At 42.9% G+C, this 17,114-nt stretch overlaps 2 protein-coding genes across 3 annotated transcripts; both read right to left on the reverse strand.

Annotated features, from left to right (window-relative positions):
- Positions 1 to 6,314: 6,314 nt before the first annotated feature.
- Positions 6,315 to 10,037, reverse strand: LOC136521697 (U3 small nucleolar RNA-associated protein 18 homolog). Of its 2 annotated transcripts, none has more exons than XM_066515451.1 (2): positions 9,911 to 10,037; positions 6,315 to 8,307 (listed from the first exon to the last, which is right to left on the reverse strand). In XM_066515451.1, the coding sequence occupies exon 2, from the start codon at positions 8,287 to 8,289 to the stop codon at positions 6,616 to 6,618; it is 1,674 nt and encodes a 557-aa protein (XP_066371548.1). In that variant the 5' UTR covers positions 8,290 to 8,307; positions 9,911 to 10,037; the 3' UTR covers positions 6,315 to 6,615. The 2 variants fall into 2 exon arrangements, with proteins under 2 accessions (XP_066371548.1, XP_066371550.1); XM_066515453.1 differs by having other exon boundaries at positions 9,727 to 10,030.
- A 578-nt stretch (positions 10,038 to 10,615) lies between these two features.
- On the reverse strand, positions 10,616 to 14,976 carry LOC136521732 (uncharacterized). Its single transcript, XM_066515503.1, has 5 exons — positions 14,614 to 14,976; positions 12,571 to 12,743; positions 12,032 to 12,074; positions 11,186 to 11,249; positions 10,616 to 11,099 (listed from the first exon to the last, which is right to left on the reverse strand). The coding sequence occupies exons 1-5, from the start codon at positions 14,819 to 14,821 to the stop codon at positions 10,979 to 10,981; spliced, it is 609 nt and encodes a 202-aa protein (XP_066371600.1). The 5' UTR covers positions 14,822 to 14,976; the 3' UTR covers positions 10,616 to 10,978.
- Between the last annotated feature and the right edge of the window lie 2,138 nt (positions 14,977 to 17,114).

Raw genomic sequence — 17,114 nt, forward strand, 5'->3', positions numbered from 1 at the left:
AATAATCTTTAGTTTGATGATTTTTTTTCTAAAAAAGGGTACAAATATTTATGATATCAAATAAGTATCATTAAAATTTATCATGGAGTATATTTTCATAGTATGTATACATATTTGGAATCATAGTTGTTGATCTACTTTTTTATAAATTTAGTTAAACTTAAAATAGTTTGACTTAGACCAAATCTAAAAATTGTATTTTTTGGGGGACGAAGGTAGTACTATTTATTTTCATAAAGTAAAGTTGTATTTTTGTGTTATGCCCAAGTAGTGGCTCAGTAAAGCATGCCCCAAAAGTCAGTGTTTATGTATAGTTAGGGGAAAATAGTTGAGGTTTTGTGATGTTTACCTTACTAGAAAATATAATTGTTGTTTTTCCCCTTTACAGTAATCTTTTCTTTTTCCAATGGGTTACTGTTTTCTTGATCAATCAAAAGTTTTCAAGTATGTTTGGTCATTCTTATCATTTACGTTTTCGTTTGCTTTACAATCGAAGTTTCTGAATGCCTGGGACTGCAGGATCATATTGCATGATAGAATGATGGCCAAGCAGCCCTTCAGTCTGATTAAAATCAATTGGTGCTTTATCATTGTATTGTTATATATAGTCTTATAGACTATGGCTGATTATCTGGCTTCTCTCATTACAGTTTGGGTGCACACTAACATGAAGATGCTGACAGAGTGACAGGCAGAATGACTTCTTGATTCCATCTTCGCTTCGGTGATGAGTCACCAAGATAACGACTTCCTCGACAACAAGGAAGGAAAGGCAGATTAATTTGCAAGATGAACCCTTGTATGACATATTAGGTCTTTCTGAGAGTTAATTTGCAACCAATTCCGCTATTAAGAGAGCTCTGTACGTTTCCCCTAAATTTTCTGATATCTATGAAGGAAAGTGGTTTTCGTATCTTACTGAAAATCATTTACCACGGTGATGGTCACATGTGAATTGTGAGTTTCGGATACAGCTAGGAAGTACTTCATACATGAACATTTTTATTATGAATAAGAGTTAATTTTCCATAATCTTTAGTTACTTTCAGAGGTACGGCTATCAAAAAAAATACAGGATTTTCATAAGAGGGCACATGAAAGAAATTACAAATTGATGTATTGGAAACAGAGAAGGGGACTGCAACACTAGAAGCAAGAGCCTCTGTCAGGGAATTTAGCTTTGATGTCTTGAAAATAGAGGACGGCAGGAAATCCGTAGTACATCCGTGTAGTTACAACATCATTGACCGATAACCCTCAGCCATAGGAGCGATGCTCAATACAAACATGTAAATAGTAGTAGACTAGTAGTGTACACCGCGATGTTTTAAACTTGAACAAAGATTCTGAAAGTAGAACAACAGCTTGCATTTAGATAACGTCTTTTTTCCTGTATGATCTATGACAGTTCATTGTTGACAAATCAGAACTCTGTAACATCATGTTTGTGCTTCAGATTCGCTTAAACAAACAATGCAGTACATACGAAGCAAATAAATGGCTGCTAGCAAAAGTTATTCACAGCATGAACTTTTACACTACAAATTTGCACAACTCTCGAGTGGAAGCCATCAATCACTTGACACATTTCACCATTGAACCATTTAGATAAGGAATGAGCGCAATAAGTTCTTCCTGGCAGCTGCATTTTTCCTTCGATAGCAATCTGTGCCAACTTCAGAGATTTCAGGAACAGTATGGCGTCCCAGTTCCTCCACGGTGATATTTGGCTTTTGGCACTCTTCAAAAGCTTCACATGTTCGGCTTTGTGAGAATGGAGATGTACCATGCTGTCAACTGATTGTGCTCCAATTGCATTGAAAGATAGAATTGAGGATTGCCAAAAATGATTGTCTTGGTAAGGGATTCAAGTGTTGTGGGACTATCGATCTGGTTGTTGTTACTATTCAAGAACACACGTTGTTGTGATGCCTCCAAGTCTTAAAAGAACAAAAAGTTAGCATTATTTTTTTATTTTATTTTTTGAAAACGCAGGAGAGCTGCGTTTCATTGTATTATAGAGATAAAAAAAGGGGAGTCCCCAACAGAATCCTCACTCATACGGGGACCAAATAAAAAGTTAGCATTATTAAAGCTATTATTCTGCAAATCTTATCCATGAGACATTAGCCAATGCCTAAGCAAATTACCTCATAGATAGGAATTACCTCAATACATAGGCATTAGTCCTGCAACTGCATTTTGAGAAGCTAATTTGTAGGCCATTTTGCACTGCCAAATATAATACTAACCTTTTCAGGTTACCACATTATGTGGTGGTTCATCAATATATGCTGCTTGCATATGTAGGCTAATAGAACTGATTTCACCATTTTAGGAGTTCTGATGAACCAATTATGGACTAACAATTTATTATAACCTATCAGCCAATTAGTAACTCCGCCTATGTTGTCTCAACATAGCAGGTCTCAAGCCCTGATAAAGGAGGAGGGTTGTGATAGGCGTGGCGAGCCAACGTTAAATCTAGCCATTCTAATGGAGATGAAACCTGAAAGAAAACCGTTGGGGCGTAACCATCTTAGCGACGCGCCATATCGGAACCCGGATATGGTGTTAAATGAGCAAGGGCCGGGTCGTCACCCACATGACGCGCCGTGTCGCGATCTGGGCACGGTGTCAAGTGAGCAAGGATCGGGTCGTCGCATCCTTAGTGGCGCGCTACATCGGCGCCCAGGTGTAGTGAAAAATGAGCAAGGGTCTTCACATCTAAGTCGACGGGTACGAATGGTAAGGAAGCTAGTCGAACCAACTAGGATCCGTTTAGGTAGTTGGAATGTAGGGTCGCTTACAGGTAAGTTAAGAGAATTAGTTGATACCATGACTAGGAGGCGTGTAAATATATTATGCGTTCAAGAGACTAAATGGAAGGGTCAGAAGGCGAAGGAGATGGACAATACAGGTTTCAAGCTTTGGTACACAGGGACAGTTACGAATAGAAATGGAGTAGGAGTTTTAATTGATAAGAGCCTCAAGAATAGTGTGGTGGGAGTGAGAAGGCAAGGAGATAGGATTATCTTAGTCAAGCTTGTCATTGGTGATATGGTCTTGAACGTAATTAGTGCGTATGCCCCCCAAGTAGGCCTCGACGAGAGTGCTAAGAGATAGTTCTGGAAAAACTTAGATGGCCTGATTAGAGCTGTACCTAGTAGTGAGAAGCTTTTTATAGGAGGAGATCTTAATGGACATGTAGGTACTAGAAGCGCAGATTTTGAGGCAGTTCATAGAGGTTTTGGGTATGGTAGTAGGAATCAGGAGGGGAAGGAAGTTCTGAACTTCATGGTAGCTTTTGACCTGATGATAGTCAACACTTTCTTTAGAAAGAGAGAATCTCATCTAGTGACCTTTAGCAGCGGACAACACTCTAGCCAGATTGACTTTGTCCTCACAAGAAGAAAGGACAAACGAGCATGCTTAGGTTGCAAGATGATACTAGGGGAGTGTGTTGTTTCTCAACATAAGCTTTTGGTGGCAGACTTTTATTTTCAGGTGCGTGCCCGTAGGAATAAACAAGCTAAGATTGAAAGAACAAAGTGGTAAAAACTAAAAGAGGAGACGTCAGAGGTATTCAGGGAAAAAGTTATCAAAGAGGGCTCTTGGAAGGTAGACGGGGACATAAACAACATGTGGGAGAAGATGGCAACCAACATTCGGAAGGTGGCCTTAGAGGTGTGTAGAGTAACCAAAGAAAGTGGAGACGAGGCTAAAGATACTTGGTGGTGGAACGATGAAGTCCAAAAGGCTATTAAGGAGAAGAAAGAGTGCTATAGACGCTTGTACCATGACAGGAGTGTGGACAACATAGAGAAGTACAAGGTGGCAAAGAAGACTGCAAAGCGAGCTGTAAGTGTGGCAAAATGTAGAGCGTACGAGGATCTTTACCAACGTTTGAGTACGAAGGAAGGAATGATAGAAGAACATTTATAAGATGGCTAGGGTTCGTGAGAGAAAGACAAGGGACTTCAACCAAGTTAAGTGCATTAAGAATGAAATGGAGCATCTCTTGGTGAAGAAGGATGAGATCCGACATCGATGGCAGAGTATTTTGATAAATTGTTCAATGGTGAGAATACGGACACAACAACAACCTTTCAGTTGGATGACTCTTTTGATGACACCAATAAGCGCTTTGTGCGGAGGATCCAAGAATCTAAGGTCAGAGAGGCGTTGAAAATGATGAAAGGAGGTAAGGCGATGGAACCGGATGGTATCCCAATCGAGGTGTGTAGATGCCTCGGGGACATAGCTATAGTATGGCTAACCAAGTTGTTCAACCATATTTTTCGATCGAACAAGAGATGCCTGATGAGTGGAGGAGAAGTATATTGATACCGATCTACAAGAATAAAGGAGACATTCAAAGTTGTACTAATTACCAGGGAATTAAGTTGATGAGCCATACTATGAAGCTATGGGAGAGAGTTATCGAGCATCGCTTGAGAGCAATAACATGGGTCTATAAACCAATTTGGTTTCATGCCCGGAAGGTCAACCATGGAAGCAATTTTCTTAATAAAACAAGTTATGGAGCGGTATAGGGAGAAGAAGAAGGGCCTACACATGGTTTTTATTGACTTGGAGAAGGCTTATGATAAAATACCAAGGGATGTTATGTGGTGGGCTTTGGACAAACATAAAATCCCAACGAAGTACGTCGGGCTCATTAAGGACATGTACAACAATGTTGTGACTAGAGTTCGAACAAGTGATGGAGACATGGACGACTTCCCAATTAGGATAGGACTACATCAAGGGTCAGCTTTGAGCCCTTATTTGTTTGTCTTAGTGATGGATGAGGTCACAAGGGACATACAAGGGGACATCCCTTGGTGTATGCTTTTCACGGATGATGTAGTGCTAGTTGATGAAAGCCGGATAGGAGTGAATCAGAAACTGAAGTTATGACGGGAGACTTTGGAGTCCAAAGGTTTTAGACTCAGTAGAACTAAAACTGAGTATATTAGATGTGACTTTGGCACTACTACTCAGGAGGAGGAAGATATTAGTTTGGAAGAAAGTAGTGCATAGGAAGGATACCTTTCGATATCTAGGATCAATGCTATAGAGAGACGGGGATATTGATGAAGTTGTTAGCCATAGAATCAAAGCAGGGTGGATGAAGTGGCGGCAAGCATCTGGTGTCCTATATGACAAAAAGGTACCACAGAAGCTAAAAGCAAGTTTTATAGGACGACGATTAGACCTGCTATGTTGTATGGTGCGGAATGTTGGCCTACGAAAAGACGACATGTTCAACAAATAAGTGTCGCGGAAATACGTATGTTGCGTTGGATTTGCGGTCATACAAGAAGGGATTGAGTTCGGAACGATGATATACATGATAGATTAGGGGTAGCACCAATTGAAGAAAAGCTTGTCCAACGCTGGTTGAGATGGTTTGGACATGTCCAACGGAGACCTCCAGAAGCACCGGTGCGTAGTGGAATCCTAAGCCAGGATAGTAACGTGAAGAGAAGCAGAGGAAGACCGAAGTTGACTTGGGTAGATGCAATAAAAGAAGACTTGAAATGATGAAATATACCCAAAGACTTAGCCTTAGATAGGAGTGCTTGCTATCCACGTGCCTGAACCTTGATTGCTTCTGCTAGGTTTCAACTCTAGTCTACCCCAACTTGTTTAGGACTTAAGGCTTTGTTGTTGTTGTTGTATCAGCCAATTAGTGCAATCTGAACTATCCAAAAACATTACTATTCTCAGCTTAGCAGGTCCGGTTTACCTCTTAAGAAGAGGATATAGCAAAGAGGCTTTGGTTTACCTCTTAAGAAGAGGATATAGCAAAGAGCTTTGGCCAGACCTCGATGCCGTGCTTCCCTGGCAGTGCGCGACTTTAGGGCTTGGCCGGAGAAATGGTGGTAGAGCAGCAGTGATCCGCAAGGGTTCGATTTGAAGGCACCATGGCGGCGGTGTCACCGTTGCCGAAGCGCTCCATGCCCCAGGAGATTGTAAGTTCTTGTTGGTCATACGGTGATGAGCACCCGGCACAGCATCACTTCAGAGAACATCTGCATCAAGAAAGGATCAGGGTCGCAGCAGGCGAACTGGACGATCTAACACCGCGCAGAAATTCAGTGAACATGCTTACTGATGGTAACAGCTGCCATGATGCAGAACTAGTGCTTCACAATTCACAAGCGTTTGGGTTAAAAAAAAAAAACAAATCACAAGCGCCACATTTCCAACCTGGGCGACAGTTCACCAGCTCGGAAGACAAAAGGGGATGCTTGCATACGGAGTACATCCAATCCAAAGCATTCAGATTCAGAATGCAATGAACATACCACTGTATATACTCACATAATATATGGCTCCAGACTCCAGGATTACTCCCATAAGCCCAATACAGGAAACTGAAATTCCGCAATCAACAACCACCATAAAGCAAAAGCAGCATAACAAACTGCATACGACTAAAAAAGACAAGTACGAGATTGCCAGCTTGTATCAAGCATTGAAACCAGTGGCAGCAAAGCGTAAAGCGCAATGACTGGAACGAATCAGCATACACTTGATTCATGGAGTGTTCAAGAGTACAAACATAATGTCAAAACTGGGTTTTGCCAAGTAACCATCCTAGTCTCATGCGTTTTTATAGTGGTGAATCTTGTATAGCAGGACTTTTCCACCCGCATGTCCGACAGACAAGAACCCACTGCCAGGGCTGAAATCCAGGCACCGTGGATAGTGAAGGCTGAACCGAGGCCCTGGCCAGTTCTGGAACACGCTGAACGACGGGATGTGCACAAGCCTCATCCCATTCCTCTCTTTCCTTGAGCTGATCGCCAAGATCTGGGCATCATGGTTGAATTTCATTTCGCCAATGTCAGTGGTCAGGTTTTCAATCGTCTTAAGTGGCTTCCTCTTCCCGCCAAGAAAATCATCCCTCTTGTACACATTCACGATGCCGCTGGTGGAGCCTGTGGCAAACAAAGAGCTGTCCTGCGAGGTGCAAAGCGAAATGCCAGCGAGGGAACCGTCGTCAAAAGCCTTGTGGATGCACTTCCTTGTTCCGAGATCCCAGTGGTAAACATGGCCATCTCCACCGCTGCTCAGCAGCTGGTTTCCAGCATCCGCAAAAGCCAGTGAATGCACGCTTCCATTCATCTTGAGGGTTCCAATGAGCTGCTTTGTCTTGGCAGAAATAAGAAGGATGTACCCTTCATTACCAACAAAAGCAATGGTTCTCGAATCAGGGGATATCTCAAAGCTCTCCAGGCTTTTCTCCTCACGCCCTGTCAAAGGTCCAATCTTGCTAACAGCAGCATTCACCAGGTCAAATGAGTAGAAGAACTTTCTCCTTCCTGATAGGATCACCTCAGAGCCATCAGGTAGAAATGAGGCCTTGTGTACTGGACAGTCCCCAATAAATATGCTCTGGATCTTGGGGTTTCTCTTTCCATCAATCTGGAAAAACCTGAGATGCTTGTCCAAACCTGCAGCAAGCATCAGTTGCCCATTCCTATGAAACTGCACTGAATTGATAGGACCACTTGATGGATCCTGGATATTGGCATCAACGAGCCTTGAGAACTCCAGCATCCCAGGTAAGAGCTTGACAGTATCCTTGACAACAAGCTCATCGTTATTCTGAAGGATATCATCGACACAACCCTCATCATCAGACTCACCATCTGATGCGACAGGAAGAGAAGTTTTCCGGTCCATATCAGCCCAGCCAGTGAAGGGGTTCAATTTGGCATGCTGACCACGCAGCCTGGCCTCATACTCTTTCCCTGAAATCAAATGCTCATCTTCCTCTTTTCTTAGCTTCCTCAACCTTGAAACCTTCACGATGTCCACTTCTGTCCTTTCTTCCTCCTCATCCACCCATACAGGCCTCCTCCCCTTGACACCCACCACGTCTTCCTCATCCTCATGGGCCATATCCTCCTCATATATAGGAAAATGATCCACGCCACCACCAGCGGATCTATCTGTGAAAAACAAAGGCGCATCCTGGTCAGGAGCTACTACTGCAGCGCCTACCTCAGTGCCAAACTCCAGTGGCGCATAAAGGGAACCAAACAATGAGCTCTCCAGCTGCCGCATCTCCTCTTCCTCTTTGTTCTGCTGGGATTCCAGCATCTTAGTCCTTTTCTTCTTCCTTTCCTTATTGTGATTCTTCAACTTTACTTCCTTTCCAACCTCTGCATCTATGGAGGTCGGAGAGCCAATGTCCTCATCATTGCCATCATCAGCTTCATTTTTCCTGAGGCGGCGCTTCTGGACCGCGTTCTGGGATATCAAGCTCATCTTTCCTGGAGAATTAGTCTGCCAAAAGAACAAAATCCTATCAAAATAATCACAATAACATAAATGCATATAAATTCTAATAGTTACGCATTAGTATACCAAAGCTACAAAAGATCAATTAGCCTTATAAACCGAGACATGCAAAACAATCAATGTTGCACACATAGATTGATAGATAAAGTACAGGCTCTTGGCACCTACGTATAAAATATAAACTACTATGCAGCATGGATATGGATACTGCTTTTTCACACACAAAGTTTTTTTTTACAAATAAATAAAAAAGGCATATTAAAAGCAGTAGCAACATAGCATTAGCATTAAAATTGCCCTTCATTCTTGCATTGTGCCATTTTGCTCATCTTTTCTAGATTTCCAATAAGCCAAACACTCCAGCAGCCAGGTCAACCTGCTGTAGCTGCTGGCTCCCCCTCTACAATCAGACCAAGTGACCAGACAATTTGACTACAGGAGAAGGGACAGGAAGGGAATACAAGAGAGGGAACAGAGAATAAACTGGCCATGGACTTGCAGGTACTAGATGTGTAGTTCCTGACTCTTAAACACAAACAAACAGGACATCTAGAACTCCACTCTATGAAGGAGAGTTATGAGTAGTTTCTCTCGAAAAGTGCATCAGATTGGTCATCCAAACTAGATATTGGATAGTTCAGAGCTAACATGACAGGTGTAGCAGGACCATGACAACAATTAGTAGTTCGATATGATTGTAGATGAGCAAAATAACATGATCCTACTATACAGCTTAACATGTCAGGAGATCAAGAACCCAAAGAAAGAAGTCTCAGTCTATCTCAACAACACTGCATGATGATAAGATGAATGAAACATTACACAAACAAGTCCAGCCAATGAGCACAATCAGCAAGACATCATGAAGTTCAGAGCGTGCAATAAAATATCAGCTACTCAATTGGGAGGGGGGATTAAAAATACCCAACACTAATGTGTCTTAAAGATTATATTTTCCAAAACATAATAAACAAAAAAAAAAGACTGCGATTTGCAATCCTGTGGAAAACTTGAAAATTCTACTGTGTTACGCTTGGTTGGTATTGGTAATACTTGACATCACAGCTATTTGAAACTACTGATAAATCTTTTATTATAAAAGAATGAAATGGCTGAGAACAGAACTCTCTTCTGCACAGTAAATAAAATCTCTGGAGTGCGAACAACATGGTAGGAAACTCAAATGCAGGCACCATTTACAGGAAACATCTACTTAACCAACAGGCGAGAATTTAGAAACTAATTGTTAAAAACAGAAAAAGTGGTGGAATGCATAGGCCATCATAACTAATTCAAATGTGCAAGCTCGCATCGCAGTACTAATAACCAAGAGAGAAACCAATGCCAAGTGTTTTCACCCAAAAAAAAAATGCTAAACGGGGCCCGTAAAATGCTAAACTTCACCTTGTCATCAGTTCAAAAGAGCAAGACAATACAGTGCCAGATATGCGCCTAGTCCTGACCATGGGCACGGAGCAAATTCGCGTCTAGAACATGTGGCCCTTCCCACCAAACAGAGCTCGAGACCTCCTGATTCACTGCTACCGAATTCAAACCATGTGAACTGTGACTGGGGGTTTGGGCTCACCTTCAGAGAGCCGGAGGTGGATGGATGCAGACGCAGGATCCGTGCGGGTGCGGCAGTGGAGCTGTTGTCGGGAGAGGAGAGCGGGAGAGGCGCGAGCAGCGGCGGCGTGCGGTGTGCGACTGGGATGTGGACGCGGCAAGGGGCTAGGGTTATACCGTGGGCTGGGCCGGCTGTGGCAGCTTTCGTGGGCTAAATTGATAGCTAGACAAGAAATGTAATCTTTCAGAAGCCCGTGGGTATCGGCGAGCGCGGTCACGAGCTGCGGATCGGCGAGCGTGTGGGCGAGCGGTGGATTGGCGAGGTCGCTTTGTTGGTGGTCATTCCGTCATGGTGTATTGGCGTTGCTGAGATTTATGAGAATAGAGACAGCAGAAGCGCAATGTGCAAATTAACGACAGTGGACTCTTTTTATTATGTATAAGCTGACTTTTAGCAGCTTTGCATGTTTCTATTCAGAGCTAATTTGGTCTTGGTATGACCAGGAACAATTTGCACATGCATGCGTGCAAGTAGTACAACATACAATCAGCGTAGCAAAATGCAAAGGCACAAAATAATATATATAAATAAACAAGCACGCCAGAAGGTCAAGGTCCATCATCATCTGATGAAGAGTTCAGAGAAATAACGGAATACGAGCCAGTTCGAACATCCTCTACGTACCCGTATACTGCAATGCTCCAAGAAAATACATCACTGGAACCCTCACTGGCACTACGCTATTATTCTCAAGAGGGGCGGGACGGGGCTGTTTTAATGTTTTATTACATGACATCATGTACATTACTGGAGGAGGGACCTAGTGAAACAACAATCGCTCCCAAATGGGGCGAGGCAGTGGGGCTACGAGAAAACGTGAAATCAAAGCCCCAACAGCTAGTGGATAACATGCTCCAATTGGCAATTTTCCTAACAATAATTCTCTCAATTTTCTAGAGCTTCAGAAACCAACAGAAAGCTACTGCTGTGCCGGGTGTACGGGGGAAGTGATTGATCCGACGTTCCCCGGTCATCTAATGTTTACTCCCATACAGGATTTAGGTCTTTAGGGTGAGACAGGTCTATGGTTTATTTGGGACGCTTGCGGTAAGGCTGTATCATATCACCCACGGTGTCTTTGATGTAGGTCCCAACTTTATTCAGGTTCTTAGCCACACCGTTCGCCACAAGCCCTGCATTCCTCTGAAATCTGCAGGTTCAAAGACAAAGTTGTTGAAATGCTAATACGAATTTCAGAACTTACAAATTCATATATAAACCAAAATACCAACTCACTTAGTTAAGAAATCATCTCCTGCATGCCCTGGTTGCCCTGGTTTGTAATGACGTGGTTTTGGAGCTGCGGAATTATAAAGATGAGTAGAAGTTTTGAGAACAGAAACAATGTGAATCCTGCAGGCAGATAATTACAAAATAATGCAAGAAAGAAGCATGTTTCAAACACGCAAAACAGCAAAAGTAATGCTTAAAGCGGACAGGAGACATAGACAAGATACTTGGTAATCAGATATTTTTCACAGTTTCACCAATGAAGCGTATAGTTTTAGGACCAAGTTTCTCTAATCCTAGATTGCACAGAAAATAAGCCCATAAAAACTGGCAATGGGTATAGTGGCAAAAACATTATGAGGAATTAAGTTTAGAGACTACTAAGAACTAATCGAATACTACTAAGAACTGATCAAGTTGCAATTTTTATTTTGTGTATCAGGACACATTTTTCCATGTATTAGTTGACTATTGGATAAATTCTATTTTTCGTGAAAATATTTGGTGATTTCTCCACGCACGTGCAATAAAAATAACAATGATTTTCAAGAAGGCAACATTCTGTATATATTTTACAGTTTAGTGGCTGATCTCTTAAGGTTTCATACCTACTGCAAATGCATCATAAATCAGGATGCCATTCTAACTAAAAATCGAATAGCATTGACAGTGTATTTCAGGTAAAATGCACACGACGGTAGATTGATATATTTGAATAAGCAAGTGTGACACATTAAGCACTTCTGTCCATGACCAAACATTTGAACTTTTCGAGAATATTGTGTTAGCTTTGCAGTTGCTAGCAGCCTAGCACACACACTAATCAAATAACAGAAGAAAATGTTTTCTTACCTTCTTTCTTAACATTTGTTGGGACTTTTCTATCTGACAATAGCTGGAAAAGGGGGAAAGATATTCTTTGTTAGCAAAATAGACATGTCACATGTGAATGATCATAAGACATAGTTTAACTTATAGCTACAAAACACTAGCTGAGCAGGTTGAACAGTCAGTGCGGAATAAATCTGGAGGAAAATCAAGAACAAATTTCAGAATAGAATGACCGCATTTATTTGTACTGTGGTCGAGAAAAGAAAAGCTTGCATGATTATTGTAATAAACATATAATCTATGAAGATAACAAATTGACATGAATATTCATCCCACCATTCTGACATTCAACATAACTAAAGCTCAATTTTCTCATCAGATCCTGAGAAGTCACAATCATCTCTGGTACATCAGCTATCGTTGGATAATGTTCACACTTAACAACATCAAAGGCACCATTGTGCCTAACTGCTTCCTTATCCATCATGTCACTCTGACATGGTCCTGACATGTGAATGCATCATAAATGCATAGGAATTACATGGTTAAGCAGATATTACCTCGACTCCAGTACAAACAGGTAGCTGCGCACGTGCCTTATCTCGTATCCCCGTAGGAGTTTCCTTGTCATCTAAGTACATTGAATAGCCAACACATGCATATCTGAAATCTGCAAGATAGCGACCTTCTTGGATAGCTTCCAGTTCAAGTTCTCCAACCATACGCTCAGAAACTGATACACAGTTAAGAGGGAGGGAATAGTCAATCAATCAGTTAAAAAGGAATGGAATCAGATAACAAAATAGACAGACCATGAAACGGAGTACAAGAGTCATACTGCTCTCCTTACTTGATTATACAATAAATCAAGTATATATGTTATAAACTTATAATAGACACAGATAAGGATTACTTTTGCAGTGAGTCACAGGATGAAAGCCTTAGCACAATGTTACAGAACAGATCAAAGTTTAGATTGTTTATAACCTACGCTTTTGGTCGGTAGCAAACAAGCACTAACAACTGCACAGGAGTTTATCCATGAATCCAAGTGTGTTGATTATATTTTTCAACTCAAGGGGAGAAATTCCCCTAATAGGCCTTTTTTTTTAACGCAACGGCAGGAGCTCTGCCTTTCAATTAAGATGAAAAAGAGGTTTTATGTATAGGCTGGCCTCATGGCCTTGGAGGAAATACACGGCCACGTGGCCCCAAAGTAACAACAACAGGAGCGTTAATGTTGCGTAGTTGTAAAAGCCCTTTTGTATTGCACTATGTCATCCTTGACATGCCCTGCTACCTGGGTCGCTGTGGAGTATATGTTATAAAAAATCCTGCAGTTGCGTTCCTTCCACAAGTTCCACATGATGTAGATGGCCAACCCATTAAACTCACGTCTTTTTTCTTTTGGGACTGAGGACAGGGCCAATTCCCACCAATCAGCCACACTGTCCGAACTTGCCTGTAGGATTTGCTGGATGTTATTAAGATTTTTCCAAGTCGCTACTATGATCCATGTAGCTCGGGCAAAGGGGCAGGTGAGGCAGAGGTGGTGTCCTGTTTCTAGTGGGCCATTGCATAGAACACACGAGCTTTGGTGGGGCCATCCGCGTAGGGCGAGGTTGTCCGCTAAGGATTTTGTTTTGGATGAGAATCCAAGCGAAGACTTTGCACTTGTTTTCAGCACGGAATTCCCCTAATAGGCCTAACCTAGTGCTGTTCGGTGGGATTATCTGAGACCCTAAAACTGTACAGAAAAGCCTATATCTCCCGGAACTTTTGAGGGTGTCTAGGAGCGCACAATCCTATTAGGATGCTGCCCATGTCTTGCTGGGTCAGGATAGTACCACCATTGCCCTTCAGCCCAAAAAGTGGGAGAACCCAACAAAATTCCAGATTAAATGTCTCGCCATGGAACAAAGTCAATTACTTCTTAGTTCTTAGACGCTGTAATGAGCCAATACATAAACCCTAGCACTTAGCGTATATACAAGGGTTAGCACTAAAGTGCACAAAGGTAAATACTTGGTAGAGAACCTCATGTGAGCCATATGCACCAAGCCATAGAATAGTTCAAATTTCCCATTGCTGAAAGCCTACTCATTCGGTTGCCATTTGTCAATACTCAGTGCACTAACTGTACCATAGGGCTAAATAGTTTACATCTAAATCTGTGTGGATGATGGAATGAATCGGGTTTTATGGATGAAAAAGCCCTGATATTACACATTTCCTAACACAATTTGAGACCATAAAAATTGCTAAGAAATGCCCATGTCCTCATTCCCATATCCTAACGCCAATGTAGTTGTCTGGAGGAACCTAATCGGTATTCAGCAGAACACCCCCTGTGACAGGTAAGCGGTTCGCAGGCGCTGAGTGAGCACCGAGAGGCAACCAAGAGCAAACCAGGAGCGGAGTGAGCACCGAGAGGCAACCAAGAGCAAATCACTACCCAGCGGGCCGCCACTCGCAGGGGCGCAGCAGAGGGATGCAGGTAAAAGCGAGGGGGGCTTTTGGATACTGTGGCTGGCCGAATCAGCAAAACCCTAGCGCAGGCAGAGAGGGTGGATGCAGTAGTGTCCGGAGAGGGGCGCGGCTACCTTGGGGAATGGCGCGGGTGACGCCGACGCAGACGGGCCCGCGCGCTCGCGACCTGAGCACTGACGAGTAGTAGAGGCAGCCCTTGCAGGACCGCCCCTTCACCATCCCTCCCCCTGCCCCTGCCCCTGCCCCTGCCCCCGCTGGCGCTGCCGCTCCCCCTCTCGCCGCCGGCGTGGGGGCGCCCGCCTCCCCGGCGGCGCGCTCCATGGCCGGGCCACGGGCGGCTGAGGCGCGCGGCGACGGGAGAGGGAGGGGCAACGGCGGAATGGGCGGATCGGCAAGCGCGTCGGGAGGCGCAGGCGGTGGCGGCGTGAACTTGAACAGAAATGGAAAACGGCTGCCGCTTGGAAAGGACAAAAAAGGCAGCCTAGGCGTTTGCCGCTGCCGAGGCTAGGGTAGTCCCAACGCTGGAATCTAAACGTAGATTATATATCTATTAATTTCTACGGACACTACGTATAAAAATTATCTTAATTAATAATTTCTACAGAATAATTTTTTATTCAATCACATATATTTTCTTCATTCTTTATCAATCACGTACCTTCATGTCTTGGTTCTTGTGTAGATATGGTTTCTAACTTAGATTCTATTTGGTTCTTTAGACGCTCCTAAAATTCCTGTCACGTCGAATGTTTGACACATGCATAGAGTATTAAATATAGGTTAATTATGAAACTAATTGCACAACTTGCGACTAATTTGCGAAACGAAATTTTTAAGCCTAATTAGTCCATGATTTGATAACGTGTTGCTACAGTAACATGTGCTAACGACAAATTAATAAGGTTTTAAAAAATCTTCTCACAAATTAGCCTCCATCTATGTAATTGGTTTTGTAATTAATCTATATTTAGTGTTCCTTATTAGTATATAAACATTTGATGTGACATGAATTTTAGGAGCGACTAAATAATTAAACACCCCCTTAGACCTGGTTTATATGATTTTTGCTCTATCTCTTCAATAACTACCTTGCCACATTAACAAAACGCTTAGATGACAGTACAATTAATGTCCATAGAAACTATGGTGATTTCTGCATTGGGAGTGCCCTTATACGCCACAACTTCCAAACGAAAACTAACCCGTATTGGTCTTTTCTTCAGAAATGCTATAAACAACCAGGTGTTTTATCACTCTGTGGCACATGAATTTTTTTGGACGCGGAACCGCACGTCCACCACGCCTGCACTGTCGTGCCTACGCCCGCCCATCCCCGAGCCGCCGCCGCTGCTGTCGCGCCCGGCATCTTCCTCAAGTTCGGCGAGCTTCTTCCCCAACTCTGGCATCACCACCAAATTTGTCTGTCCTGAAAAACAATTGTTACTTGTGATTTGTGATTTGTTACTTATGATTTGTAATTTGTGCCAAGAAGAAAGAGAAGAGAGGAGCAAGATGAACAGCATCCATAGAGAAAAAATTCAGGTGTTACCGGGTGCTAAAACACCCGGGTGTTAGATAGACAATTTTGGATGTGTAGATGGAGCTTGCGCACATTCGAGACACACTAGTACACTACCCTTTGGCCACGAGCACACATCGTATTCACGTGTCGAAGGACATAGTGCAAATCTAGCAAAAAAAAACAAAGGGTTCAATGAAAAAAAGGATTCGATGATCATCGTCTTGAAAAATCACTACTATGTTATTTATTTGATAAATATAAATCTATATTACCCCTCCACCCCAAGATATATGTAAGAATTCCTAGCATTAGATCTTTCTAATTCAAAATATAAGGACTCTCGGTGAGGACATCCATCCATGCGGGCACCATCTTTCCAAATGAAAAAAATATCTCCCATTCCGTCTCACGCGCTCACCTTAGGCTCCGCGCTAGTTCCTCTGCCCCGAGCTTGCCATAGGCTCCACTATGCTTCCTTCCCCGCACCCCTCGTGGCCCTCGCTCGCCTCCATGATGCTAGGCTCTGCCGCTAGAGTCGAGCCTCCCTCCCGCCCTTGCCCTCATCATCGTCAGTGGCGCTAGCGTTCTCCTCATCACCTCCTCTTACGGCTGGAGACGGTGAGGGCTTCACGGCCGTCGAGGTTCCTTGCGCTCCGGTAGCCGAAGAAGATCGCAGGGGGCAAGTTCGTGGTGCTCTTCGCTCTGCCGCCTCCTAGCCCCGATCTGTCTATCGAGGCAGTTATCGAGTTCCTTAGTGCGCCTGACATGGTGGTTGTCACCCACTAGAGTGGCGTGCTTGACATGTTACAAGCGTATGTTTCAAGTATTTTAGATGCTTTAGAGGGAGAAAAGTCTACATAATCCCCAACTATTCAGGGTGGACTACTTCACCCCCAAACTATAAAACTAGATTTTCTACCCCTAAACTTTCTAAAACCGGCCAAATAACCCCCAAATGGTTTTGGACGGTGGTTTTGCTATAGTGCTGATGGTTTTGTCTTTTTCTTTTTTATTTATTTTCACTGAATCTTCAAAAAATCATAGTAAATCACAAAAAAATCATAAAATAAATAATCCAATTTTGTTGGACTC

This window comes from Miscanthus floridulus, chromosome 18 (assembly GCF_019320115.1).
Source record: "Miscanthus floridulus cultivar M001 chromosome 18, ASM1932011v1, whole genome shotgun sequence".
Taxonomy (NCBI): Eukaryota; Viridiplantae; Streptophyta; class Magnoliopsida; order Poales; family Poaceae; genus Miscanthus; species Miscanthus floridulus.